We start from the raw sequence: 26,670 nt of genomic DNA, 5'->3' as shown, positions 1-26,670 counted from the left end.
CCACAGGATTGTCTAGCAGGGAATAATTATTTCTGGAGAAGGATAATGTATGCAGTACATGAGAGGCAGACAATACATCTCATTTACCTGCAGAACATACTGACTGAGGTCCACCGCTTCTTTTTTCTCACTGATCAATACACAGTCTCTGTGTTGAGCCACAACAACATCAGCCTCCCCTCTCCTCTCCTCTGAACAGCTCAGTGGTCTCTTCCTCACACACACCCGAATCCTTTCGAACTCCACTCTGCCACACCTAGCCACCCTAACAAGCACACAAAGCAAGAAGAATACCAACATGCGACGCAACATGGCACTTAAGGAAGTGAATTAATAATACATCTACACAGAAATTATTGTACTGCCAAGACTAATTTTCCAGTGCCTTACATAAATGTTATTGCTATGGGTGGCACAGTGAGTAGCACTGCTGTCTCACAGTGCTTGGGTGGAGCAAGAGGACATGGGTTTGATCCCCACTCAGTCTGTGTGGAGTTTGCATGGTCTCTGTGTGGGCTTCTTCTGTGTGCTCTGGTTTCCTTCCACAGTCCAAAGGTTCACCCATAGTGTGTGAGTGACAGAGAGAGCTTGTTCCACTGATGTATGGATGAGTGACTCAGTGTAAGTAGTGTATCTAGCAGTGTAAATCACCTTGGTGAATAAGGTGTGTGGGCTGATAACACTACATAGAGTTCGTTGGAAGTCTCATTGGAGAAAAGTGTCTGCTAAATAAATGTAGATGTACTCTGACTGCTTATAAATTATTATTCAGTGCATTCCGAAAGATGTCCAAAGAAGAACATGGGATACCTTGTAGAGGAAACTGGAGAGGAGTTTGGCAAACCATAGTTGTAACCTTGACTGTGTTTCACCTTGTACACTGGAGCAGACTGCTGTTGCATCAGAACCTTCCTGTGCATTTCTTTCAGGCATCCAGCCTGTTTCTTTGTTTTTCTGTTCTGGGGTGTTTCGCCGTCTTTATAGATGTGGCGTCCCATAGCGGCCCGGTTAATGCAGGAGGTGCTCTTGGGAGTCTCCGTGGAAGTGCAAGCCTTGCGCCTCTGGTTCGCTGTCATAACAGGAGTGTGACAACTACCTGCCTCCTTGTCTCTCTGGGCAGCATATCTCATTGTGTGACTCTCATCTACAGATGTGTTGGTTTTGCAATCTTCAGCGAGAATGTCAAGCTGAGACTCTGGAGACGAGGGGCCAAAATATAACCGTCTTCGTGGAGCAGTAGGAAAATCCATTACCCCTCGCTCTTCGTCATAATCGCCATGATCTTCACATTCATCATTTTGCTCTTCATCAAGGGCTTTCATAACCTGCACCAGGTAGAAAAGCCGAGTCCGGTCCTCCATGGGATGTACCCCCAGTTGGGGGTAATCGCTCATTGTGAGCTTTGACAGCTGGGCAGGGTGACTGAGGCCAAGGCTGCTGAACTGCGCATAATAGCGCTGCAATCCAACCTCACGTAAGCACTCGTACAGGAAGGAGGTCATCTTCCCTTCCACCCCACAATGACCTCAGACACAAAACACTCCCCAGGGACCCTGAAAATGTCAAGATTGCGTTACCAAGCAACAACTGTTGTACTGTAAGTGTAGCACAAGTTCAATGAGCTTCAAAGAATTTCTAGTGCTACTTACTCGGACCCGGCGTTCTGTTCTTAAAGATGACTCACTTCTTGCTGCAGCCTCACGCACACCAACAGCTCTGACAAATAGTACAGCCTGTTAGTCCACTAGAGAAGGCAAGATCCGAACAACTGGGCTATTCCAAATGTTCATCGGCTCTTTGGGTTGTATCCAATGAATGACCGAAATAAACCATCTGCTTGAAGTTCAGCTACACCAGGCACTTTGGAGGCATCTAGGGTAAGTAAACAAATAAGTAGGCTCCTTTGTGGTGGAACAACCTCCCCCTCTCACTCAGAACTGCTGAATCCCTGTCTGCATTTGAAAAGGGTCTTAAAACTCATCTCTCTCTTCCAGACTCACTTTGCCCATCATGATGATCTCTTAAGTTCAGGTGTAAATGTTCATGTACTATAACTTTAAGAACATGCCCGAATAAGCTTCACGCAATTATATCTCAAAAAAATATATACTAGGAAGGTGATCAGATATCGTGGATATTCGGCAGTTATGCAGCTACTCGTGTGATAAACATGATCATTGATGGTTCATCATCATCATGGTGGAAGAAAATAAGAATCACGCATCTTTAGACTAAGTCTCTCTTTCGTTATGAACACATTGCTTTTCTATGTACGTTACGTCGCTTTGACGAAAAACGTCTGCTACATTAATACATCATGTAATGTAAGTTAACTGGCGCTCGCGCTGCCGTTGCTAGGGCGCAAAAAGAAAACTAAATACCTACCAGGCTACCTACCTAGTTTGTAAATTCAACTGGGAAGCTTGTCAAGTTGACTGAGGTAACAACAGCTGTGTACATTTTCAGCCTAGTCAGTCCACGCTATCGTTAAAATCCCCCAAAAAAACCATTTTTTCAACCATCCGCATGATGTGCTTGGTCTAGTAAACACTGTAGCTCCGCACACGAACAGCTTCCTTGGCGACGGGAAACGGTTCGAGCAACGCGCTTTTATTCCCGCTGAAGATTCAAGCCAATGGGGTTGTAGAGTTTCCCTTGAGTGACAAGAAGGACAATCCAATCAGCACTCCTCTTCGGCACAGGATGGAGGGCGGGATAAACTAAAAAAACCTGAAGGTTAGATGTATGTGTCGTAATGTACGATGCATCGACGAGCACAAACAGAAACACAGAACAGGCCTTTTTAAAAGTAAAACTGATTGTATTAGATGGGTATCATTGAATTTCTCAAAGGTGCTATTTTGTTTGACATTCTCGAAGCTTATTCCTAAATATTATATATGCCCCAAACCACAGTTAGTCTAACAGTATTTCGACACATTATTCTTATTATTACATAACCCATTGAAGAAGTTTTGTTAAAAACTGATAAGGTCTAAAACAAGGTCTAACATTTATCCTTCATCCAGATAAGGACAAAACTCGTAATGATATAGTATAATCGACAAGTTTCCCTTGGATTTTTTACACGAACAAATAATAATAAAACTAGCTGGCGGTAAATATTTTGTCTTACGAGGCTGCATAGTGATCAGAGCTGTCGCTTTTCAGTTGACGGACTCAGACTCATATCCCATCTCTTGGCTATAGTACCCTTTAGCAAAGTAGTTATCCTGTAGTGTTTCAGCAAAAAAACACCCAGTTGCATTAAAAGGGTAAATTGCTGTAAGTAGTCTTGTATATAAACGTAACGTAGTAAGTCTTGCAGGACAAAGCCTGACAAAGGCGTCTGCAAAATAAATCTTAATGAAGACATGAATTATGATAAAAAGTTGTTGCTACCAGATATTTTGCTAACTTTTGATGTTCGACAAGCTAAGCTGATTTTGTAAAATGTAATTCCTTGATTTTTCATATCGTAGTGACCTCAAAACTACTAGCAATATGGAATATCACAATGTCCCAAACAAAAGTTTCTATTAGCTCCATTTCATGTCTCGTTCTTTTTAATAAATAAATAAAAAACACAATTCACCAGAGGTGTATTATGACTGTAAGAATTTAGATAAATCGTTCCCAATTAGTACTGAAGTGTGTGCCGGTTACGCTGAAGTGATTTTATCACTTAAAATGCTAACGGAAGAACCATGCGCACCCGTTCAGTTAGAACGGGTGGCGCACGTTGGAGTACGTCTGTGCACGTGGGAGCACGTTGGACTACGTCGGTCGGTGTACGTCATACGTGCTCCTCGGCGTGCGAAAGAGTGGCGGCGGCTACGCGCCGACGTGACGCTGAGGTGTCGAAGCGCATTCTGTCAGCCGGAAGCAGAAGGAAAGACAGCGCGAGCTAAAAAAGCAGATGGAGTGAAACGAGTCCCCTCTTCCTCCCACCAGCGTACGCATTCGATACGTGTGTGTATTGCGAAAACCCCAATCGCCAAGCTTCGGCGTTAGTTAGGGAGACAGAGCGCCCGGTCGTACGCGGTGCTTATAGTTACAGCTACGTGTGGCGAAGCGGACACGCGCACAAACAAATACAAACACGGCCGGATCAGCTGGAGACCCGACCTAGCGGGAGGAGGAGGAGGAGGAGGGCAGATGGACAGCGGAGAGACGCGGCGACACGACGCACGTTGCCAGACTCTGTGTGTGTGTGACACTTCTGTGTTTGTTTTCACCCCGGACAGTCGGAAACGCAGCCGCGTGGATAATACAAGTGTGAGCACACAGGAGTGAGCGTGGGGGGGGGAAGGAAAAGACGCTGTTCTGTTCGCCAGCCCCTCCCTGTTTTCTTACTTTCCTGATCATATAGGAGTGTGGGGGGGCAACGGCGGGGTACCGAGTTGCGGGATCAACTCTGTCGACAGGAGCGTAACTGAGAATCGCCTCCGACTCGAGTCCGAGGGCTCTGGAGCTGCGCGCTACCGCTAGCCGCCGGCTCCTCGCTTTGTTTACATCGGCTCGACGGAGCGACACGTCGGAACGGGCTCGCAATACACCTCGTTCCTTGTCCTCCGCTCGCCTCCTCCTCATTAGTCGTGAAAATTCGCTCACAGTTGCTTTTAATCCGAGCGAATCGCGCAGGAACGAGCTGGCGATGAGCTACCGACACTCGAGTCGCGGCCGTAGCTCTCAGTAACACGAACTAATGTTTTCCCTAAAATTCGCGGTAACATTTTTACTGCCCCCCCTTCAGAAAAATATCAATAATTAGTTTTGTCACTGACGCCGATGTTTTGACAGAAGAAAGAATCTTAACACTTTGTGCCATGGAGATTTAACTAGCTGTCCCTCACTATGATTTTTTTTCTTTTTTTTTTCTTTTTTTCTTTTTTTTTTCTTTTTTTGGTGCCCATTGGCCTGTTGTGGGGTTCCAAGTCCGACATGTCATTTGGCCGCACTTAGCTGTGTAAATATGTTCTGAAAGAGCCAACAGGAGTGTGAATGGCATTGCTGGGAAAGCTGAATTTGCCCTGTGAAGGTTGGCGGTGAATGTCTGCTCAGTGTTGTGTCTTTTGCCACCCATCGTTCCCTTGAAAGGTTTTTGTTGAGGTGCGACACCTGAGCTGAGGAGCGGGAGTGTCGGCTTCACCGAGGGACCCGCATCTCGGTCGCCTCTGCATCTTAACGCCGTTGGCTCGAGCCTTCTCGTGGTTCATCGCGGCTGAAACGTCAGAGAAGCACGCTTGTATTTTTCTCCCGACTCTGAAAGTGAAAGTGACGGATCTTCCCAACACTGCCAAGATAACAAAAAAACAAAGTCTAAAGTCTTTAGTCCAACTTTGAGCTCTCCTTCTACCCTACTGGTTATTTCTAAACAACCCTTTTGGCTTTGACTTTGGCCGGCAGCATCAGCATGGCGCAACAGCAGATGCCAAGTTCCCAGAAGGCTCTCATGCTGGAGCTGAAGTCTTTGCAGGAGGAGCCGGTAGAGGGGTTCCGCATCACGCTGGTCGAGGAATCGGACCTGTACAACTGGGAGGTGGCCATCTTCGGACCGCCCAACACACTGTATGAAGGGGGCTATTTCAAGGTAAGTTTTGGATCACCCAGACCTCATTTGGGAAGGGCAATATTTGAGTCACTGAGAGGCGGAGGATCGAAAGAGGGAAGAATGGACATTTCTCCTATCTAGATCGCACCTTGTTTTTTTTTTTTTGCTATTGTTACATCTACTCAGCCTTTAAAGTCAAAGTGTGGTGAAGACAGCTGGAGAGGTCAGCAGAAATGTCAAGATGAATTTCTTGGAGTTGAACTGCCTTTTGCTTTACTCTGTTAATCAATAATGTTGATCCCCCCCCCTCCCCATCACCTCACACACTTCAAGGTAGACTTGAATGACCAGGAAAAAGGCAGCAGGCAAGAATGAACAGATTCTGACTAATTTTAGGGTAGTGTACAATCAAGTATAACTCAGTCAGTTTTCAATGGTGATCCATTATGAACATCTTGTTTCTTCTTACTGTCTTTGGTAGGCAGTTCTGGTGAACTGCCACCTCTCTCTCTCTCTCTCTCTCTCTCTCTCTCTCTCTCTCTCTCTCTCTCTCTCTCTCTCTCTCTCTCTCTCTCTCTCTCTCGGTTTTCAGGATCTAGGGGAATTTTCTTCTGTGTTAAACAATTCTAGGTATTGGAGGACATGGTTTTCACATGCTGAGTTGATTGTGAGGTATTGCTTTGTGCTGTGGTGAGAAATGTTTACCTGTTGATGCGATACCAGTGGCTGGGAAACACAATAGCACAACGCTGACCCAAACCAGGCACTCACTCGTGTCCTGCCAAGTGGGGTAAATAATTCAAAGTGCATTGCTTTGTAACAGGGGACTGGCTTCTCCCTATATACCAACGGTGCAATGTGAAAAGCCGTGAACTAGTGTCATTTCTGTTTAAACCATTTCAGAATAATTCATCAAAGAACTATGCACCAAGTTCTGGTGGCAAGTTATTAAACAAGTTGTCAGTAGGTTACAGAAAGGGAAAACAACCTGTCATCAGTAATATATTTTGGCATTAGGCCACAATATCCAATAGAATGGTATAATATTGAGAATTGCAATAATGCCAGAGTCTGAGTTAAAATGCCTGCTCTCCCTGCAGTGCAGTCAACAGGACTGTTCTGTGATTTAGCATTGTCAGTTGGTACCAAGCCAGGATCAATACTCTTTTAGTCACATCAGGATGTAATGAGAGAGCAAACTGAGTTTCCTCCTCCTCTTTCCACTGAGGAAGGGCTTGAACTTCATCTATAGAAAACATACACAGTTCAGTGCCAATCCTGGCTGCCTCTATTCAGATATTTTTGCCAACGATAAACTTAATAAAATGCAAAGCCTGTAGGCTGCTCGGTTGGCAAAGCTGAAGTGCATTTTGTTCCCTGTTGAACTTGGCATGTAATATGAGAATGGCCTAATTTTTTACTTTTACGCTACACAAGTAATTTGCTGTTCAAGTTTGTCAAACACACATTTCCTTTCCTTAAGTATATTTTCTTCAAAGAACGGCATTACTTGAGATTTTCGGTTAACACACCAGTTCTCCCATTAAAGTATTTTTTTATTGATCAGTTAAAGCCAAGGTGAAATAGTGAGATACTGTTATGTAATCAGCACCATAAGATATTTAAAATTATACATTAGCTGTCAGTTATTAAAACTACAGCTCATCTTGTGACCAAGTTAAACATTTGATTTTATTAATTTAAGCTCCACAGGATTGGTTAAATCGTTTTAAAGTGATGAATAAATAAATACTGCTGCTGCACAAGTATATTTTCTTTCAAGGTTTTCTTTCTGATGAAGTAAAACCTTTGTTTACCAAAACTTAGGTCTTTGGATTTTTTAACAAGATTGCTTTATTAGATTGTTAAATGATTTTGTTGTCTCCTTGTCCTGTATCTTGAGGCAAACTTGTCATGCAGAACTAGACCTGAAGTGCAACAATGTTAATGTGATGACATATGATTTTTAAAGTAGCCATTGTAAGGCTGCTAATGGGACAAAAAATTGCATGCTTTGGGTTTTTCCTATTTATTTTTAGGTGCTGTGTTTCCAAAGTATATAGTGTATGTTAAACCGACTGTCCAGAAATTAACGGGAGTAATTTAGGTAAAGTAACTGTGTTTACTTTGTAAACCATTGTTGGATTTTCACCTTGTTAACCTTTGTACCAGTGTCTACATTTCAGTACTTCTTATTTTGTCCCTTGGGTTGGGTTGACCTGCACCAAGTTGTACCGTAAGTGTAGCAGTTGTTGTCAGTTGTTTTCAGAATAAATTGAAATGTAAGGAATCTGTAGACTTTGATTTGTCACAAAGCAGAGGAGTCACAAACTTTCAGTTAGCAGCGTTGTGCTGGGGGGGGAGTAAGATAATGGCAGGTAATCAAATGAAAGTAAGGAGCTGTAATTACGACGATAAGTGGAAAAAGGAAGACAAATTAAGGAGTAAATACAGCTTGTTTTCATTCAGAACACAATCAATATCAAATGTGATATGTGTGTTGAGGATGGAGGGGTGGGTGTAATAAAGATGTTTATGAAGAAGAAAAGCAACAGTTTATACGTTAATAAAGGCACTTATGAAAAACACAAGCAACGGTTTGTGTCTCAGCAAGGAATTGCGTGGTGTGTTTGTACACGAGTGCTTGTTTGTGATCTTAACACTCTTTTCTGTGGGACTTGGACTAGTGACACAATGTAGACTGCTCCTTTAGTACCGTTTTTCTCCCTCCCTCCTGATTCCTTCATTCCCTGCCTTTCTCATCCTCTCCCTTTGGCCCCTTTTCCTGTCAATGTGATTCGTGTCTCCTACTTATAGCTCCGCGAGGATATTAATGGTATCTCTAAGGACAAGAAGCGAAACTGAGAAGGACGGTGAAAACACGTGCATCTTGTTCTGTGATCCTTGATCGGGTTGTTTTGGGATGTGCTCTTGAATTGTACCATTAGATGTGCAATGGTTTGTACAACACATCGGAGGAGCCCTCTGGGTGCTATGGTTAGGTTTTGCTAAGTTTTTTGCAAAGCTGATCAAGGTACTTCAGGTAATAAAAATGACAAGAACAAAATTGAACAAGTTGCCTCTTTGCGCTCATTCTGCGGGCGAAGGCTATACATCAACTGCAACCTTACAGGAGTAACTGCTTTAGAAGGGTTTCTCAATTCCAAAACTGCTGTACCCTGTGTCAATAGTTCTAAAAGGCTTTTTAAAATATGCTGTAAATAAGTGATGCATGTACTTGATTTATTTGATCTTATTGTTTTAGCAGTTGTATGATTTGAAGTGGTGTCATTGGAGCTCTGTGAGACAAAGTGTGGTCAAAATATTTCCACCAGCTCTTCCTGTACCTCCGTGAAGAATAGACTGGTGAAGTTTTTGTGCCAGCTCATTCTTGGCTGTTTGGCAGTGCTGTCCTTAAACTAGGTCACCATGCAAAAATTAAAAAAAAAAAAAAAAAAATCAAGACAGTAAAGTGTTACTGTCTTCTGACTAGCAGCTTGCTGTGTCTGTCTCCTGGTTTTCAGGAACAACTTGCTATTATTTTCTCATCAATTTGACCATAGCCTTTTCAGTCCTATCATGTTTAAAGTTTTCTGTTGACATTATATAAGTATTTTGCTTTTCCATAAAAGATTCATTAGCTTTTTCTATCTTGCTGCCTAAAAACAAATTACCTTAAGCTTATATGTAGCCATTTGACATGGGGAAATACTTATGATTCTAAATATTCTGAAAATGAGTTTTTCTGATTCTGAGGTAGGGGCATCAGATGTTACCGATAAGCAACACTCTGTGGTTTCATGTTTTTGCAAAAATCTAGATAAGCTGTAAAACGTGTTACGTGAAATATATAACATAAACCATAGTTTTTATAGTTACTTGCTTTCACTTATGTTACTACAGTTATTAAATTTTGCATAGAATTACATTGACACAGTTTTTGCATGTGACAGGTATTACATTTACATTGTGGCTTTCCTCAATAATCCATCTTTACGGTCTGCATAACACTCAAGAATGAAAGCAATTTGAGACATCCACAGGTACACAGAATGCAGATGACTGAAGAGATTGTGCATCTAGACACACGATCTCTAAAGAAGAATGAAGCTGGTTAAAGTTGAGAGAGGGAAGGGTACAACTTGCTGACTGCAGAATTAATAATGCATCTGATCAATAATCTATAAGCAAACCTGCTTGTCCTCTATTGGATCCTTAGTGTTCAGGGTGGGCAAGGAGAAGGGTTGTAAGGGAAGCAAGGCCAGGCCAGCAGAGCACTGGTCGCTTTCTCCTGCCAAACTGGAATTTGGTCAGTAATAGCAGTGATAAACAGGACAATTTAATGGATTGTCTCCCCAGTAGAAGATAACCTGCTGTAAATTTTGCAATGCTGTTTGAGTGTTCTGATGTGTGGTACCCTGCCAGTTCCTCATTAGCGTTGCATTCCCTCTGCCACCTTGTCAGGTCCAGAGTTTAGGGCGTCAAATGATTTCTGTACCGAACTTGTTTCAAACCACGCGTCTTTCCTCGTAAAAAAAACTTCTTCCCCACCCCCACACTGCTCTCACACACATTCATTTCTCTCCCTTAAGCCAAGTTCTCCCATGCCAGCAGCAGTTACGGTGTGTGTTCATTGGAGGGTGGGTGGAAAAATGATCTCTAGCAGTACCAGTGTACCTTGCAGACCTTGTATTTTGAGCTCTGGGTGTTGATTTACTCAGACTTGTTTGATGATGTGTTCATCAGTGACTCTGCTGTCAGCACAGTGTGTCTGTCCAACCAGCTGTGTTGTATAGATGAGGTGCTTTATTGTCATTATATGTAACCCAGTGAAATTTTGTGTGGCAGCCTTCAGAACAACAGCAGCAGAAAGAAAGAACACTTAAAGAAATCAGTAAATAAATAATCAGATTGAAACTTAGAAGTCCTTTCGTGTAGCTTTTCTAAAGTTAACGTAGCCTCGGCTTGTTGGGCAACGTATAGCTTGTTCTGTTCACAAAGACGCACAGTCCTCCACCTCTTCCCGGAGCCCCACGTCCGATCCACGTCTGATCTCCTCCTTCTCATTTGTAATAGACCTGGAAGTGGCAAGGAACAGGCTCAGAAGTGCTGGTCTGTACGGGTTAGCCTTTAGCCGAGCGTTTGGCCCGGGCCACGTCCCTGCTTCTGTTTCCCCTCCCTCCGCCACCTGCGCTGCCTCACTGGTGAGATGAAATTCAGATTGGCTCTGAGGGAGGCATAGGATCTCCAAGGTGATAAAGGTGGTGTCAGATCTGAAGCTGGAGTTGGTGAGGAACGGGCTCGGAAGTGCTGGTCTGTGCGGGTTAGCCTTTAGCCGAGCACGTGGCCCGGCTCATGGCCCCGCTTCTGTTTCCTCTCCCTCCGCCACCTGCACTGCCTCACTGGTGAGATGGCAATTCCGATGGGCTCTGGGGGGGCGTAGGATCTCCGAGGTGATGAAGTTGGTGAGGAACAGGCTCGGAAATGCTGGTCTGTACGGTTTAGCCTGTCGCCGAGCACGTAGCCCGGAGAAAGGCGTATACATTCGTATTTTGGTTCTTTACGTTTTTTTTTCCCCCTCCCTGTGTGAGTGTAATACACTCACACTTTCTTTCCCTTTGGAGAAAGAGAAACAAGTATTTTAGATGAAGGTTGGTGCACACTTGTGAAAGTGTGAATTCGTGGACGTGCAGACTATGTTGAAAAGTCCGATAGCAGTATCAGTTTCCCTCCAGAGACCTCTGTCCCTCCCAGAGGTGCAGGCGATAGGCCTCTTCAGTATTAATTCTGTCTTTTTTTTAATGACTCTGCTGACAATTAAAATATAATGTGTATTGTATATATGAAACCTTTGTTTGCAGTTACTGGGTATAGAACATATAGTTGGCAGGGTGTTCTTTACAAAGTTATTCGTTTCCTTTCTTTTATGTAGTGCAAAATGTGTTTTGAACATGAAGGTGAATATGTGTCTGAATTATGAATCAGCTGCGAATATTTGCTAGTGCTAAATGGTCATTATGTCTAAAACATAATGTGTGTGATCGATTTAAAAGAAGTGTAACAGTATGGAGCTAAGTAGGATGTTTCGTCTTGAAGGAGAATAAGCGTAGTTGAACGCCAGCGGTAAGTGGAAGTCTGGAAAAGAAGTTGAATCGCATGGTGGGGTTCACCATGAGTGTTTGAAAGGAGCAAGTGTGTTGCCGATCCGGAGCTAACGGCTGAAATGGAGATGGGAGTGTTCTGTGTACAGAGAGCATGGGGTTTAAGGAGAGCGTGCATGAATTTCTCCCTCCAGCTTTCTGACAGCTCTGTCCTAAATGCAGATCACTCTCCAGCAGAGACCCTGCTATATTTAGCACAGAGAAAGACCAGCCTTCCACCTGCTGTCTCTCTTTCCCTGGCTCCCCTCTAGATCGGCCCCCTCCCTTATCCCTCCCCTCTCTCTTTCTGTGGGGCTGGAATTCTGTTGTGCAGCATGGCACAAAAAGGCAGCTCATCTCGACATTCACAGTGAGTCAGCAGTACTGGAGTTCGCCGAGGGTGTGGGCCACGGACGTCGAGTCTCTCCGTTCAACGAATACCCCGTTTCGTTTGCTTGAAAGTGCTTTTATTCCTAGTCTCTCCTTGAGTAAGTGTTCGCAGAGCCAACATCTGTCATCCTCGAATAAAAGGAGCTTTGTTTTGGATCAACGCCTAAATCTCATTTTGAATGAAGGTTTTTGTTTCGATGCTGTCCAGTAAGGTCTTACCCGTTTTGCAGCAGTTTAACTAAAGCTTTCCGTAGTTTCTTTGAAAACATGCGTAGTTAACTGTAGTAAATCCAGCAATGCAGACGGGGTTATTACCCTTTTCTCCAGCTGCATATTTGCCGCAGGAAATGAGGCGCTTACGGTAGTTCTATACGTGTGTTGTAAGTGACACGAGTAGGAACAAGAACACTGCAACATGATTTCTAGAGCAAATGTAGCTGCACCACTGTGGCCTCTTGTCATTGTTAATTCCCCCAGATGAGTTCTCCTCCTGACCTGGGTGCTGCGGAGAGATGGAAGGGCTGCTTTGTTCTGTTAAATGAAAAGTAACACATAAATGACATTTCTGGTTTGCACACTGTAAAGAAAAGCTGATTCTTTATGTATTACATGTCAGTCACACACTACTGTTGGATATCATTCAGACTCTTACGTGCACGGTACATTCAGTTGTGTAGTGATATTTACATTTATTTATTTAGCACTTTTCTCCAAAGCGACTTTCAATGAACTTTATGTAGTGTTATCAGCCCACACTCGTTATTCACCACGGTGACTTACACTGCTAGATACACTACTTACACTGGGTCACTCATCCAGACATCAGTGGAACACACTCTCTCTGTCACTCACTCACTATGGGGGAACCTGAAGAGCATGTCTTTGGAGTGTGGGAGGAAACCAGAGCATCCGGAGAACATGCAGACTCCACACAGATCGAGCGGGGATCAAACCCGTGTCCTCTCACACCACCCAGGTGCTGTGAGACAGCAGCGCTACTGTACACTGTACCATCATGCCATCCATATTGACAAGGTCTGGAAAGGGAAAAAGTACCATTGCTTTAGTCTTGGAATAATTCCCTCATCATCATCATACCCTTATCTGTTTTTGGTCCACAGGCTCACATCAAGTTTCCCATAGATTATCCATACTCCCCGCCTACCTTCAGGTTTCTTACCAAGATGTGGCATCCCAATATCTATGAGGTAAGACCCTCAATATACCTTTTACAGAACCTATTTTATCTGGGACATATTGCTACAGTTTCACCATATTATTACTTTTTGAGCTTGATAGTGCAGTTTTTTTTTCTCTGGCTATAAATGTGATTATAGTATAACTGACATAAAATGTTGTACTGTGAACAAGTACATGTATTCCTTTAGCTGACACTTTTCTCCTAAGCAATGTTAAGGTATTTACAGTTATTTAGCCATTTATACAGCTGGGTAATTTTAATGGCACAATTTAGAGTCAGTACCTTGCTTAAGGGTTCTACAGCAAGAGGTAAGAATCAAACCTGTGACCTTTGAGTCCAAAGGTAGTAGCTCAACCTCAATGCTACCAGCTGTCTAGTATAAATACTGTCAATATTTCTTTTTCCAATTTTCTCCATTTCTGCAGATTTTTTACGTATTTTCGTCAGTTTTACTGGTATAAATGGAGCCTAAAGGAGTATTGTTTTCATGTAATTTTCTTAAAGTAGGAGGTAATGAAATGTGCATTCATAGGTGTCAAAGTAAATGCTCCCTAATGTTAATCCGCCTAGTTAAGGGTCTAGTTAGCATCAGCTGTCTGAACATTCAGTCCAGATTTGGGGTACGTCATCCAATATAATTCTGTAAATTTCTTAACTACTTAAACCACTAAACAACTACTTCAGCCCTTACCAGAAAAAGTCAAGTTGGCAAAACAGAGATTCATAGAAGGTCTCAACCTCAACTGTTCAGAGCTGTACTCATTAAATGGAGGAAGTCTGGAACCGTGGTGAATCTAAGACTGGCTGTCCTGGTAAAATTTTTCCACGTGCAAGGCATAAAATCAACGAACTCGAAAGACTCCAGAGCAACATCCAGGGAATTGCAGGATTGTCTTATCTAAACTCGTGTCAGTGTTTATGACTCCACAATAAGAAAGGCATTGTAAAAATAAGACGCACAGGAGAGTGACAAGGCAACAACTACTACTTTCAAGAACATGAAAACTCATTTTCAGTTCACCAGAAAGCACCGTCTTGTCTCAAGACTTCAGGAAGTATGTTCTGTGGGCTGATAAATCAGAATTAGATCTTTTTGGACCACATTTTTGGAAAATTAGATCTTTTCAGTCTGGTGAAACCCAAACACGGCACTGCAGAATAAGAACCTTCTATCAACAGTCAAGAAATGGTGGCTTTCTTATAGTTTGGGGATTTTTTTTTTTTTCCATTTTTGCTGCCACAGAAGCTGGGTGTTTTGCCGTCATTGAAGGACTGATTAATTCCTCTTCGTATCAGAAAATTCCGGAGGAGAATGTCAAGCTATCAGTCCACTGAAGGACAGCTGGGTTACGCAGCAAGACGGTGATCTCAAACATACAAGCAAGTCAACCGCAGAATGAGTGAGGAAAAAGTAATGGAGTACCCTAGTCAGTTTGCTAACCTGAATCCAACCAAGATGTCATGGCAAGATCTTAATCAAACTGTTTGTACTCAAAACTTGCAAATGTTGCTGAGCTAAAGGTGTTCTGCACGGGGGCTGAAATTGATCCACAGCGATGTGTTACCCTGGCCAACAGCTACAGGAAGTGTTTTTAGTTGTAGTCACTGCAGTTAAGGGTGGCACAAGCAATTGCTGACTGTGAAGGGGCAATTTCCCCCCCCCCCCACTAACAGTGTACATTACATTATCTCCAGAACCAAGGAAACGATATAAAAACCATCGTGGTGTAATTTTTCTCTGTCTGTCTGCATTCACATGCTGCTAGATCTGACAAAAGATGTGGTCAAATTTAAAAAAAAAAAAAAAAAAGGGAACTTTTACAGTTCAGTGAATTGTCACTTGGCTTATCCCGCGTGTGTGTGTATCCCTGCACATCTAATCAGCTGTACTGTTTTGCAGAATGGGGATGTGTGTATCTCGATCCTACACCCGCCTGTGGATGACCCGCAGAGTGGAGAGCTGCCATCTGAAAGGTGGAACCCTACCCAGAATGTCAGGTATCATAAAAGAGAACACTCCCATTTACTTTGGTTGAAAAGTGAAATGAACCTCCAGTGAATTTTAGGATGTTAGTAGACACACATACATGGGCTTTTCTGAATATCTAGGACCATCCTGCTGAGCGTGATTTCGCTACTGAACGAGCCAAACACCTTTTCACCGGCCAACGTGGATGCTTCCGTGATGTTCCGCAAGTGGAGGGATAGCAAAGGCAAGGACAAGGAGTATGCAGAGATTATCAGGTTAGAAAATGCCCCTTAGTTGCACACACTCCATCTGTTAATGCCTTTTCATGTAAATTTGTTGAAGTTTGTAACTTGGGAAACAGCTATGCTGTTTAATTTCAAACTTGCTAGTAATATATAACATTATACAGTGTAGCAGAAGGTATTGCTTTGTTCCCAATAGGATATGTTTTAATACACATTTGTCCATGAAGCAAAAGTGTAACTGTCCACTTTTCACACTTGCAAAATGTCTATAATAAATGAAAAGTCTTTCTTAACTTACATTTATGTCAGCTGAGTGTAAACTAGTTGGTTATCACCTGCAATATCAATGCTCCACTTCAATCAATACAAATTTCTTTTTATGATATGTGGAGGGTAGAATTTTGCAGCATAAGGGCAGTGGAAGATGTGAAATGGAGTACCTTTGGATTCAAATACTGGACAAAGGAATCATCATAGATATGCCCAGTGGTCCAACTGTGTCTCACTGCAGTTTCTTTTTGGACACAGGAAGCAGGTGCTGTCCACTAAGGTGGAGGCTGAGCGGGATGGAGTCAAGGTCCCCACCACGCTAGCTGAGTATTGCATCCAGACCAAAGTGCCTTCCCACGACAGCAGCTCTGATATGCTCTATGATGATCTATACGATGACGACATTGAGGAAGAGGAGGACGATGAAGATGGGGAGGTGTGCGGGGCCGGTGGAGAGAACAGTGGTGAAGGAGGAGACTGTTATAATGACGAGGATGACTCTGGCAACGAGGAGTCCTGACCGTCTTGCCCATGACACTCTCACACCTTGCCCTTCCCCTTCTGCCCCCATGTGTCCTATTAATGTCCCTCTGCAGGAGCCCTCTCCCTGAATACGTGCTCACAGGAATGCACGTGTGCTCCTGCCTGTCTCTCCTTCCTAGTACTCACTTTTCCTTGATTGCCATGCTCCTGTCTTCTCTCTTGCTGAAGAAATGCATATGTCAATAGTGCTGCTGGATGATCCCAGTGCTCACCTCTTCCTTCCCAAAGAATACGTGTACCTGTACACTATAGCACAGCCACGAACATGTCTCATAGCAAGGCTGCTTGGCCACCGATTCTGTCCAGACACATTTACTAAGTGACTAGAAGAGCCCCCAAATAAGTAATGTCTGTCTAAAACAGTCCTCCCCATATGCCATGGCCCTCTTCCTTCGCAAAGTCAAATTAGTGTCTTGCCCCTGTTTAGTTGAGCTGTGCAATGCTCTGTACTGTGACTCATTTCCCCATAATCATTCTCCTCCAATGTCTTGTTGACCAACCCATGCAGATGTACATGCTGACTTTGGCAATGACATTGTTCACTTCATTACTGGCCCTATCATTCATCAGATGACTTTAATTATGAGAGTCAAAGAGTCCCTCTTACAGGACTGCAGCAGTACACTCAAAATTCATATTGACAGTAGGTGTGGCCTTGCTCTTTGCACTAGTGGAACTATCTACCTGGAGGCACGGCTTTTGCCGAAAGTGCTGATGAATCTTTGCTTCTGGTTTATTTCCATGTTTAATTTTTACTGCACTTTCTCTCCTTAAATATGTTTCAGTACAGCTTGTTATTCATGTTACCACTTTTTACGGTGCACTAAGGCCCCATTGGAGCGATCCTTTCACCTCCCCAACATTGGAGTGTCAAAATGCAGCTGATGAGAGATGGAAGTGGCTTCTCTCCGCTTTGTGTGGAAGACTGCACATGCTCTTTTCTACAGCAGAGATGTGGACTTGAAAATCCTATTTCTCCAGGCCTGTCAAACAGTGCACCAATGGGGCTGCTGCCTTGTCAGTGGAATGTACAGGAACATGACCCCACCATCAGGAGGTGGTAGGTTTTACTGACCGGAGGTCTGGAGGTGCATGTGCTATGTGTTTACTCATTCTAAAATTTACCCTTTAGGAAGGACTAATCACCCTGCACCCATGGAAACCTTTGCATACATAACCACAAATAAAAATGCACTTTTTAATACGGTAACACAGAGCATGACGCCTCCAGACACGATGGTGTTTTCAGTGTTACAGGAACTGGCAAGTGTTCAGCAGGTACATGGGTTTTGAGGAGCCTCCCTCTTGTGTCAAGCCACCTTTCTCTTAGGAAGAACCTGCATGTCTTGGAATTTCCTTTCTTGTTTTTTGGTCTTGATCTGAGAATTATCTGGACTGAGCAGCACATCAGATGAGGGAGTCTGGGAAGCAACACTTAATTTTAAGCCCCGGTTATGAGCCTCATTTTGTTTTTGTGCGGTCTGCTCCTTTAAAGCTGTTTAAAAATAGTGATTTAAAAAATTTGGACTTGCGCAATGCACTCTGTATGTGCTCTGCTGTGATGCTGTAACCATGAACAAAAGGCCCAAGCCTGAAGGACAGAGGAGGACGCACTCACACAACCTTGGGAACACAAGTGCAAAGGAGGATAAGGTTTCAAAACGGCAACAATAATTGTAGAAAGGTAGCAAGTGGACAGTGCTACGGATGTGTGCTATATGTATACAAGGGACAGTGCTCCACACCTAAGGTAAATGTACCCAAAGGAAAATACTATGGAAGCAGGTTTTTGAGGAAAGGCCCTTCCAGGCGCCACACAATACTGACTCCTGCCACCAGGGAGCATATTGCAGGTTTTGGATGTTAAGTATGTCTGCTGGCCCCTGCTCCACAAGCAGAGAGAGAACATGAGAGTATAACTCTGAAGGACTGCTGGATTGAGTTTGAGATCTTTGAGGGACTGCCAACAACAAAGTCATAAATGAAACACTTTTTTCTTCCCTCCCCCCCCGACACGGCAACAACAGAAGCAGTAAATTCATTTCTTGGAAAGTCTTTCCTCACCTGTCACACTGATGTTGAGACATCTTCTTTTTAAACAGTCAAATGCAATGATGGACAAGGAAAAAAAGAACGCATACCATAAATACGCTCCTGAATAGGATTTGAAAGCATTAGTGTTGCTGGGCGCTGTGCATAGCTGACACCAGCCAATTTAGCTGTTTTTGTTTCATTCCCTGTAGTGTGTGTGTGTGTGTGTGTGTGTGTGAGAGAGAGAGAGAGGTGATAACTTTATGAAAGTATTGAGTCACTTTTAAAAATGAAAAATTTATATTGCATAGCTTTTTAAAAATGTCCTGAAAATGTATCGCTGGAGTGTGGAAATGGGATTGCTGAAAACAATACAAGTCTTTTGGTTTTCAAGTCGGTGAACTTTGCTTAGTGAAGCCTACTGCTGAGAAACTTCATTCATTTTGAGAAGGGTTTTAAAAAAAAAAAAAAAAACCTTGCCTGTCGGCAAAATAAAATCTTGTTCATCCAAATGCTTTCGGATGACAAAGGCCTGATCAGGGCCAACCCAACATATGCATGGATGATTTATTTGAACACAACAGCTTTTGACAGTTTAATCATTTACTATCTTGTCAAAAGGCTTGGAGATCAAACTTGACACGATGCAGTTTGAGGTGTGTGTGTGTGTGTGTGTGTGTGTGTCTACAAGCGTACATTTCAGTGATACTGATATGGGCCAAAGGCAATTTAGTGACAGGCACAAATGACGAAGCAGTGTTTTTTATTCTGAGCAGGAGCTGTCAGCATGGCCTATGATACTGTGAGATCATAATGCATAAGAATTAATGAAACAGGTAAGCATGATATGCAAAAAGTAGTTTAGTGGTACTGCTGGATTAGGAAGAGATCTTTAAAGGGTTGTACAGCTGATGTAAATGTTTTCAGAAGTCATTGTCAGGTAAAAGCCATGCAGTATTTCATACAATTCTGTGGTGTGTTCATTAAACTTAGTCTGTGTTGAAATTATGTTACATTCATGGATTGCTTGCCAAATTTTAGTGTAATTAAGAAGAAAAATTAAACCCGGTGTTATAAATACTGTTTTAACTGCCGCTCTGCTGAAGCCAGTGGTTCCTCTTTAGTAAAGACTAAATTAGAAATGTTTACTTAATAAAACTGTGGAATAATGTGTTACATTTTCTCACATTGGCCTTGTATGTTGCTTTGGATAGGAGTGTAGGTTGAGTGAATAAAGTTTAAATGAGTAGATCAATTTAAAATGGAATGAGTACCAGGACAAAGACTCAAGGCTATTATCAAAAAAAAAAAAAACATCCGCCCAGTGTGAAATACAAATACGTAAACGATCGAACTATAGAAAATGTATGCACACTGTTCTGAATGAATTTGCTTCTGCACCCCACTCACATTAGTGGCACAACAGCCTCTTATTTTTGCATATTGATATTTAAAGTTATATTTGATTATACATATGCAGAAAAAAAATCTCTGGTTTCATAGCAACATCTGCAACATGTTTCAACCTTGGAACAAAGCTGATCTTGCAGACTAGAAATGACTGAAAGGTTTGCAATCTGGAGCAGTAGAGAAGTAGAAGCTCTGGGATGCAGAAGCACTGAGGTTGAGTGTGAGTGTCGGAGAAAAGATGCAAGACATCTTGCTCAGTTCTGGTCGTATGACCCTGTGCTCTTGCTCTTATTAAGCTATAAAGCTGGTTTAATATTTTTCCTTAGGGGATGGATTTGAAAAAGGTTGGACTTTTGTGTTAAACGTGTGAACAAATAGTATATTTGGCTGGGAGAATCTATTTCAAGTGGTAAAAACAACAACCGTATAAGTCTACAATTTCCATTAAAGTTTCAATTGTGTCTATCTGAAATTTTACTGGCCTCAGTTTTTGTCTGATGATTGATTTGTGTTTATCAGATTGTTTTGAATTTTCCATGGTTAATAAAGTTTCCCCTTAGTACCTGCAGTTCTAGTATAATCTTATGCACTCTTTCACAAAACTAGTTTTGTCTCTGCATCAAGTTAATGACAAGTGAAATAAAGGATGCTGTATTATTGATATAGCCCATCACATTGTCCTTTTCTGTACCCGGATTGTAACTTATAAACCTGAAAGGTGTGTGTGTGTGTGTGTGTGTGTGTGTGTGTGTGTGTGTGCGTGCGCGTGCGCGTGCGTGCGCAGTACTAGTGAAAAGTGTGGACACTTGAATTTGTTTTTCATAAAGACTCATGCTTAAATGTTTTTTTTTTTTCTCTCTGAGACAAACACAGACAGTTAAGTTGATGCCTATGTCTGATTTCTATGTGTGATAGAACTTTACTGAAATTTAGAGTTGGAAATAGTCACCTGCCCTAAACCCAGGAGTGAAATTTGGACCAGGGTGAGAAGCAGCCAACTAGTGCTCAGCATATGTGGGAACTCCTTCAAGAGTGTTGGAGATGCATCTCAGGTGGCTCCTCATGAAGCTGCTTGAGAAAATGCCAAGTGGCTCCTTTGAAGCAGCTAAAATGTTACTTTTCATTTATTCAACACTTTGTCACTGCATAATTCCATACGTATTATTTCATACAGCAGAAATAAAAAATTTATTGGGCGCATGGTGGCATACTGAGTAGCACTGCTGTCTCACAGCGCCTGGGTGGTGTGAGAGGATGTGGGTTCAATCCCTGCTCAGTCTGTGTGGAGTCTGCATGGGTGTCCTCTGGGTGCTCTGGTTTCCTCCCACAGTCCAAAGACATGTTGTTCAGTTCCTCCCCCCATAGTGCGTGTGTGTGTGTGTGACAGAGAGTGTATTCCACTGATGTATGGATGAGTGACCCAGGGTAAGTAAGTGTATCTAGCAGTGTAAGTCACCTTGGTGAATAAGGTGTGTGGGCTCATAACACTACATAGAGATCATTCAAATAAATACATGTAAAAAAAACCCCTTCTGAACAGGTGTCCAAACTCTCTACTTACCGTAACTAGGTGTATTTTTGTTTAACCTCAGCAAACATCACCACTCCACGCAAACAAAAAAATTTACACTTATTACAAGGCTAAAGCCTTTTGTGGAATAAAACTCAACAGCTGTGTGGTGTGGGGTTGTCTTTTGTAAATTTCTGTAAACGCTAAAGTTTATTGCGCAGCCGGGTGGTGGGCAAAGTCCGTTGGGAGACAGCAGCGCATTTTATCGTACTGTAAAGAAAAATGTGCGGTCATTTTATTATAAAAATACAAGGTGTATTTTTTTTTAATTTTATGCATAACGTATAAAATTGCTTTGTCAAACACCAGCATATTCTGGAGATACTAGCTTATGCTAACTACTCGAGCTGAAGCCACTTCCGGGTCCGCTGCTTGAGGGAAGGTGACTTCCGGTGTCATGGAGGTCAGTAAAGAACATGGCATGTGATCGTATTATTGTCACGTACACCACTGTAAACCAAAATAGCTTGTTCAGATAATCTCAACAGGACAAGTTTATGTCTTAATTCACGCATATTTAAAAAAAAATGCGATCGTCATACCATACTCAGTAAAACCTGATACAACCACTCGCTAAACTAAGACTCGCAGTTTTTAGTACGTACTTTAAATATGCTTAAATGATGACGTTCTGACCGAGCAGTTTCCTAAAACGGCATACTGTGTATTGCAGGAGCGCCCGACACTTCCAGGGAAGCAAGACCACGCCCATCACGACTTAATCGCGCGCTGAAACAGACGGTGTTTCGCGAGCCCCTACATATGTGTGACAGCGATAAAGTCCCACGTGTACGAGCTGTCGTGCGCGTGCATCGTGTCCTCGGCACAGCAGCAGCGTCCCGATTGGGGCTCCTTTCCTCTGCTGTCCCTTGTCCCCTTGTCCCCTGTCCCTGTCACAAGCCCTGTTCAAACCCGGTCGCACACCCCAGGCTGCTACTGTATATCCATAATTCTTTCACTAGTCTAAACCATAGCGTATCCACCGGTATAAAATAAAGGTAAGTCAGGCTGTAAAATGTCATATTTTAATACATTTATTACCATCCAAAGGAAACCTTTGAAAGAACACGTAGGAATAATTCACTTTTTATCATAATGCGCTTGCTGAAATGTCAGTAATAACTTGTAACTGTAGGGCGATGTGAAAGTAGCTCGTTCAGTTTGGGCGGGAAAAAAAGCGCGGTTTTCCTCCTTTTTTTTTGTATTACCAAATAGGGCCTGTTAACTTTTCCTTTTTTTCAGTTTTGCGATCCTTTTTGCGGTGATCTGCGGTAAATGGCTACAGAAGGCGTGTTTGGCTTTAATGTTTCAACACAAGTTCTCTTTTTTTTCTGTTTCCCTTAACAGATTGAATAGATTTTTGCTGCTGTCATGTCTTCAGAGGGGGGTAAAAACTCATCACCGCCCTCATATTTAATAGGGAAAAGGGAAGACATCGTTCACGCCAAAAAGGTTACAAAATTTATTAATGGAAGAGATGTCCTGGTTCTTTACCATGATGGTGTGTTCCATGCTGTCGACATGCGTTGCTATCGTAAGTACAGCACGTGTTTCCTTGTGAATTATTCAGTGTGATTTTGAACATATCTTTGTAGGCAATGCAGTTTTCTTGATTTTTTTTTTCTCTTTTTTTTGGCTGCAATGATTTTATTGGAGGGATTTTACTGCATGTACCTTGAAACAGCAATTCCTCAACATACGTCCGAGTTACGTTCTGAGCGACTGGTGGTCCCGAAATGGACGTAAGTCGGACGTATGCTCGAATGGCACGTACAAGTGTATACCTCTACAGCATTCTTTTATCCTACTCAGTTTCTATCATGATTATGTCGTTTTTTATTAACCAGCTTTATTAATTGAAATTTTATATGATTCTGTAGTTTTTTAAATATTTTATTTAAGATTCTTTAGTTCATATTTCATCATTTTTATTTTTATCTTATGCAAGTTTTATCATGATCATCTCATTTTTGTTTAACCAGTTTTATGAATTGACATTTTTTAAAATCACTGTATGCTTTATTTTTTTTTTTTTTTTTTAAAAAAGATTCTCTGCATTATTTTTTACCTTCTTTAATACACTAATGGGGGTTTAATACAATAATGGTTTAATCGTGCATGAAAATTTGTTAGACTTACTTGAATAACGCTCGCTTACCGAATGGCAACTGAGGACGAGAACTGAGAGAGATGCTGTGATGTACACAATGCCTGGGTATCGTCTGACGGTCACTATCGTACGCACGCAGCCGTTAACACTGGCAAACATACGACCAAGCATAAATTTTATATTTACATATATTTTTTCTTTATTTTTTAAAATTTTTACAGTATTTTTTTCGGTCGTGTGTACGGATGGTCGTAAGTCGCATAGGTCATAAGTAGGTGAGAGGCTGTACTACCATGATTCCCTTTTTTGCTGCCTTCTAAAACCTCCCTATGCTGACTGAAACTGCAGTGCTTTCACATTGATTGTTTAATTTTATAATTTTGTTACATATTTTTTCTTTTTTTGGCAGACTCTGGGGGACCATTGCAAAATGGAGATATTGAGGTTGGTCATGATTTCTTCATGATTTTTCCTTCTAGGATTTCATCTGAAAGTGATCATCCAGAAGAGCAATTAATGCACTCCTATTTATCTCCCCCTATTCTGTGTACAGGAATTCAATGGCCAGTTGTGCATCGTATGCCCATGGCACAAGTACAAGATTACACTTTTGGAAGGGGAATGTTTATACCAAGCTGTAGATCCAGCAGCAAAGGTCCCCAATCCCACATGGATCTCCAAAGGCAAGAAGCAGAGAATCCACACAGTGAAGGAGATCAATGGAGATGTGTTTGTCACATTAAATGACTCGCCCACCTTCGTCGAATCTGACTACTATCAGACTGAAAAGTTCAGAGCCACTCTCCGGAAACCAAAGAAATGACAAATTATATAGAAATGACGGTGCATTACAAATTCAAATGTTTTTAGTAAAATAATTGCATTCCATTTATGAAAACCATGAGGGATCTGCTATGTAAAGTTGGTTATACCTATAGTAAAACTCATTATGTTTACCAGGGGGTTGTGTCTTGTGACCACTGGGGAAGTGGGTTTCTTCTACTAAATGCAGTAGTATGAGCATTTTTTGACCACTAGAGGGGGATTTTACTCAACACATAAATTGAAGGGAATATTTTTTCATCTCTGATGTAAAAATGTCAGGAATTTTGAGGGTGTGGTGTTTTCATTATTGACAAGAAAGCCAAGCCAACATTCCTTACGATATACTTACTCAGCACTGGATGTAACTACGTCTTATGTCTCATTTTAATCCTTCTCAGTTCTGGATTTGGTCAAATGGGTTGCAGAATATCACCAATGTTATGGTATCTATGTTTTCAATGACATACAGTTGTTAAGCGCAGAACTTGTGCTGAAATAGTTTGTTATCTGTAAGCACAGGGATACATTTCATTTTAGTGAGGAAACAGGCTGCCTGCTGATAAAAATCACAAGATGGTGCCACAGTGCCTTAGAATTTGACCAGTTTAACTTGTTTGTCAAGTACCATTTGTGAGCATTTCAAATGGTAAGAACGAAGAACAATCCTCTTAAAAATATTAGTGCGTTAAGAACTGTAAAGAATTTAGAGCTTCAAATGGTAGTTGTTGCAAGTTTGGTCTTGCTTACCCTTAGAATTTATTGTGTTTGACACATGAATGGAAAGTCCTTTTTTCAATGCATTACACCTTTATTGTCTCTAAGAAACACAATAAATACAATGGCAGTTACTAAATAATTTCCAGAGCAACTTTGTTAATAAATTACATTAAAGTTGGCATTTGGGTGTTGGAGGAATGCAGAGGGGAAAATGTTGTTTCCATTAAATCACACCACAACACTTTATCCTTCTCTGTCACCGTCACCCACCTATTGCCACCTTCCTACATTTGTTAATTTATTAATTTCTCAAACACTTTTCTCTAAAGCGATTTCTAATGAAAACTATGTAATAGTACCAGCCCATACCTTATTCACCCAAGATACAGTGCTTACAATGAGTCACTACACTGGTGAAACTCACTTTCTCTTTGTCTCTCACACTATGGATGACTTTTTTTTTTTTTAAAGAGTCACCAATTGACCCGAGCAGCATGTCTTTAGGCTGTGGGAGGAAACCCACGCAGGCTGGTGATATTGCTTTTATTTGTTTCATATTTCTTTTTTATTTGTTTTCTTTCTTTTCATTTAATTTGTTTAATACTTGTCAGCATGTGATTCTATCTATCTATCTATCTATCTATCTATCTATCTATCTATCTATCGCCCAAACTTCTTAGGCCCTGCTGACTACTATGAAGTGAGCAGCCTAGAAACCCTGCTGTTGTGATGATCAAGAATAGCATGATGGCTTTAGGGAGATTTAAACTTATCCTTAAATGTCATTTTGCTTTGTTTTTCGCACATGACTTTTGAACTCTTGGATGTCATTTGGTTGAATATGAACAATTGTTTAAAATTGAGCTTTTATCATTTAACACAGAATCAAGACTAAGTTTTCAGCAGCACTCACATTTTGCAAAACATATGAAAATATCAAAGGCAAAACACACACACTTTCTGAACCGCTTGTCCCATAGGGGGTCACGGGGAACCGGAGCCTAACCCAGCAACACAGGGCGTAAGGCTGGAGGGAGAGGGGACACACCCAGGACGGGACACCAGTCCATCGCAAGGCACCCCAAGCGGGACTCAAACCCCAGACCCACCAGAGAGCAGGACCCGGTCCAACCCACTGCGCCACTGCGCCCCCCGATTGGGAAACAAAATGTGGTTTTTTTTTTTCAGTAATGCACCCAATTTTCACAGAGAAGTGATAATTCTGGGAAAGTGTAATTTTCTTTGTTTCCCATAAGTCTTTGCCAGTTTCTACAGATGAAACTAGTTTTGTAACTATGCCATACAAAACTTGTCTAAAGCGCATATTTAAAACTTAAATGCATTAATGCATAGCTTGCTTTGTCCTACTAAGTTTGCTTTTATAAGATGTATGCTTTTAGCATAGATATTTGCCAGCACAGTACAAAGTAGGCCTTTGGCACTCACTATGAATTGATAGAGTATAATAATATCCTGCTCTTTTAATGACTAGAAGCATCAACACCTTCTTAGTGTTCAAACATCACTGAATGCTGATTTGGACAAAGGTGTGAGATAAATAAAAGCTAATTACTATAATTATAACTATAACATAAGTGCTTTGCTGCGATGGAGTGATGTGCCCTCCTGGCTTAGTGCTCAATGATCATGGGATAGGCTCCGGAGCTCCGCGACCATGACACAAACATGCAGTTA

The 26,670-nt window shown here is 41.9% G+C and overlaps 3 protein-coding genes across 7 annotated transcripts; 2 read left to right on the top strand and 1 right to left on the bottom strand.

The window, feature by feature from the left end:
- Nucleotides 1-764: 764 nt before the first annotated feature.
- Nucleotides 765-2,570, bottom strand: LOC108938956 (kinesin-like protein KIF24). Its single transcript, XM_029259704.1, has 3 exons — nucleotides 2,386-2,570; nucleotides 1,650-1,716; nucleotides 765-1,553 (listed from the first exon to the last, which is right to left on the bottom strand). The coding sequence occupies exon 3, from the start codon at nucleotides 1,500-1,502 to the stop codon at nucleotides 765-767; it is 738 nt and encodes a 245-aa protein (XP_029115537.1). The 5' UTR covers nucleotides 1,503-1,553; nucleotides 1,650-1,716; nucleotides 2,386-2,570.
- Nucleotides 2,571-4,149: 1,579 nt separating this feature from the next.
- On the top strand, nucleotides 4,150-20,487 carry ube2r2 (ubiquitin-conjugating enzyme E2R 2). 3 transcript variants are annotated; one of them, XM_029259488.1, is made up of 6 exons: nucleotides 4,150-4,278; nucleotides 5,410-5,593; nucleotides 13,206-13,292; nucleotides 15,186-15,283; nucleotides 15,395-15,529; nucleotides 16,028-19,670. In XM_029259488.1, exons 2-6 carry the CDS (start codon nucleotides 5,417-5,419, stop codon nucleotides 16,287-16,289), a joined length of 759 nt encoding a protein of 252 aa, XP_029115321.1. In that variant the 5' UTR covers nucleotides 4,150-4,278; nucleotides 5,410-5,416; the 3' UTR covers nucleotides 16,290-19,670. The 3 variants fall into 3 exon arrangements, 2 of the variants coding, with proteins under 2 accessions (XP_029115321.1, XP_029115320.1); XR_003798289.1 differs by lacking the exon at nucleotides 4,150-4,278 and adding an exon at nucleotides 20,472-20,487 and having other exon boundaries at nucleotides 16,028-19,025; XM_029259487.1 differs by having other exon boundaries at nucleotides 4,211-5,593.
- A 1,123-nt stretch (nucleotides 20,488-21,610) lies between these two features.
- Nucleotides 21,611-25,096, top strand: rfesd (Rieske (Fe-S) domain containing). Of its 3 annotated transcripts, none has more exons than XM_018760033.2 (5): nucleotides 21,611-21,726; nucleotides 21,997-22,112; nucleotides 22,671-22,857; nucleotides 23,843-23,877; nucleotides 23,987-25,096. In XM_018760033.2, the coding sequence occupies exons 3-5, from the start codon at nucleotides 22,695-22,697 to the stop codon at nucleotides 24,254-24,256; spliced, it is 468 nt and encodes a 155-aa protein (XP_018615549.2). In that variant the 5' UTR covers nucleotides 21,611-21,726; nucleotides 21,997-22,112; nucleotides 22,671-22,694; the 3' UTR covers nucleotides 24,257-25,096. The 3 variants fall into 3 exon arrangements, with proteins under 3 accessions (XP_018615549.2, XP_018615550.2, XP_018615548.2); XM_018760034.2 differs by having other exon boundaries at nucleotides 21,997-22,321; nucleotides 22,744-22,857; XM_018760032.2 differs by having other exon boundaries at nucleotides 21,997-22,321.
- Nucleotides 25,097-26,670: the final 1,574 nt, after the last annotated feature.

The sequence above is a fragment of the Scleropages formosus genome, chromosome 17 (assembly GCF_900964775.1).
Source record: "Scleropages formosus chromosome 17, fSclFor1.1, whole genome shotgun sequence".
Classification (NCBI taxonomy): domain Eukaryota; kingdom Metazoa; phylum Chordata; class Actinopteri; order Osteoglossiformes; family Osteoglossidae; genus Scleropages; species Scleropages formosus.
The sequence above is the reverse complement of the archived record's forward strand: the minus strand, read 5'-3'. Positions and strand labels throughout refer to the sequence as shown.

Coding starts and splice junctions, on each gene's coding strand:
- ube2r2 (XM_029259488.1), top strand. CDS start 5,417: ATGGCGCAACAGCAGATGCCAAGTTCCCAGAAGGCTCTCATGCTGGAG. Junction 5,594..13,205: donor ATGAAGGGGGCTATTTCAAG/GTAAGTTTTGGA, acceptor TTTGGTCCACAG/GCTCACATCAAGTTTCCCAT. Junction 13,293..15,185: donor GGCATCCCAATATCTATGAG/GTAAGACCCTCA, acceptor ACTGTTTTGCAG/AATGGGGATGTGTGTATCTC.
- LOC108938956 (XM_029259704.1), bottom strand. CDS start 1,502: ATGACCTCCTTCCTGTACGAGTGCTTACGTGAGGTTGGATTGCAGCGC.
- rfesd (XM_018760033.2), top strand. CDS start 22,695: ATGTCTTCAGAGGGGGGTAAAAACTCATCACCGCCCTCATATTTAATA. Junction 22,858..23,842: donor TGTCGACATGCGTTGCTATC/GTAAGTACAGCA, acceptor TTTTTTTGGCAG/ACTCTGGGGGACCATTGCAA. Junction 23,878..23,986: donor TGCAAAATGGAGATATTGAG/GTTGGTCATGAT, acceptor TTCTGTGTACAG/GAATTCAATGGCCAGTTGTG.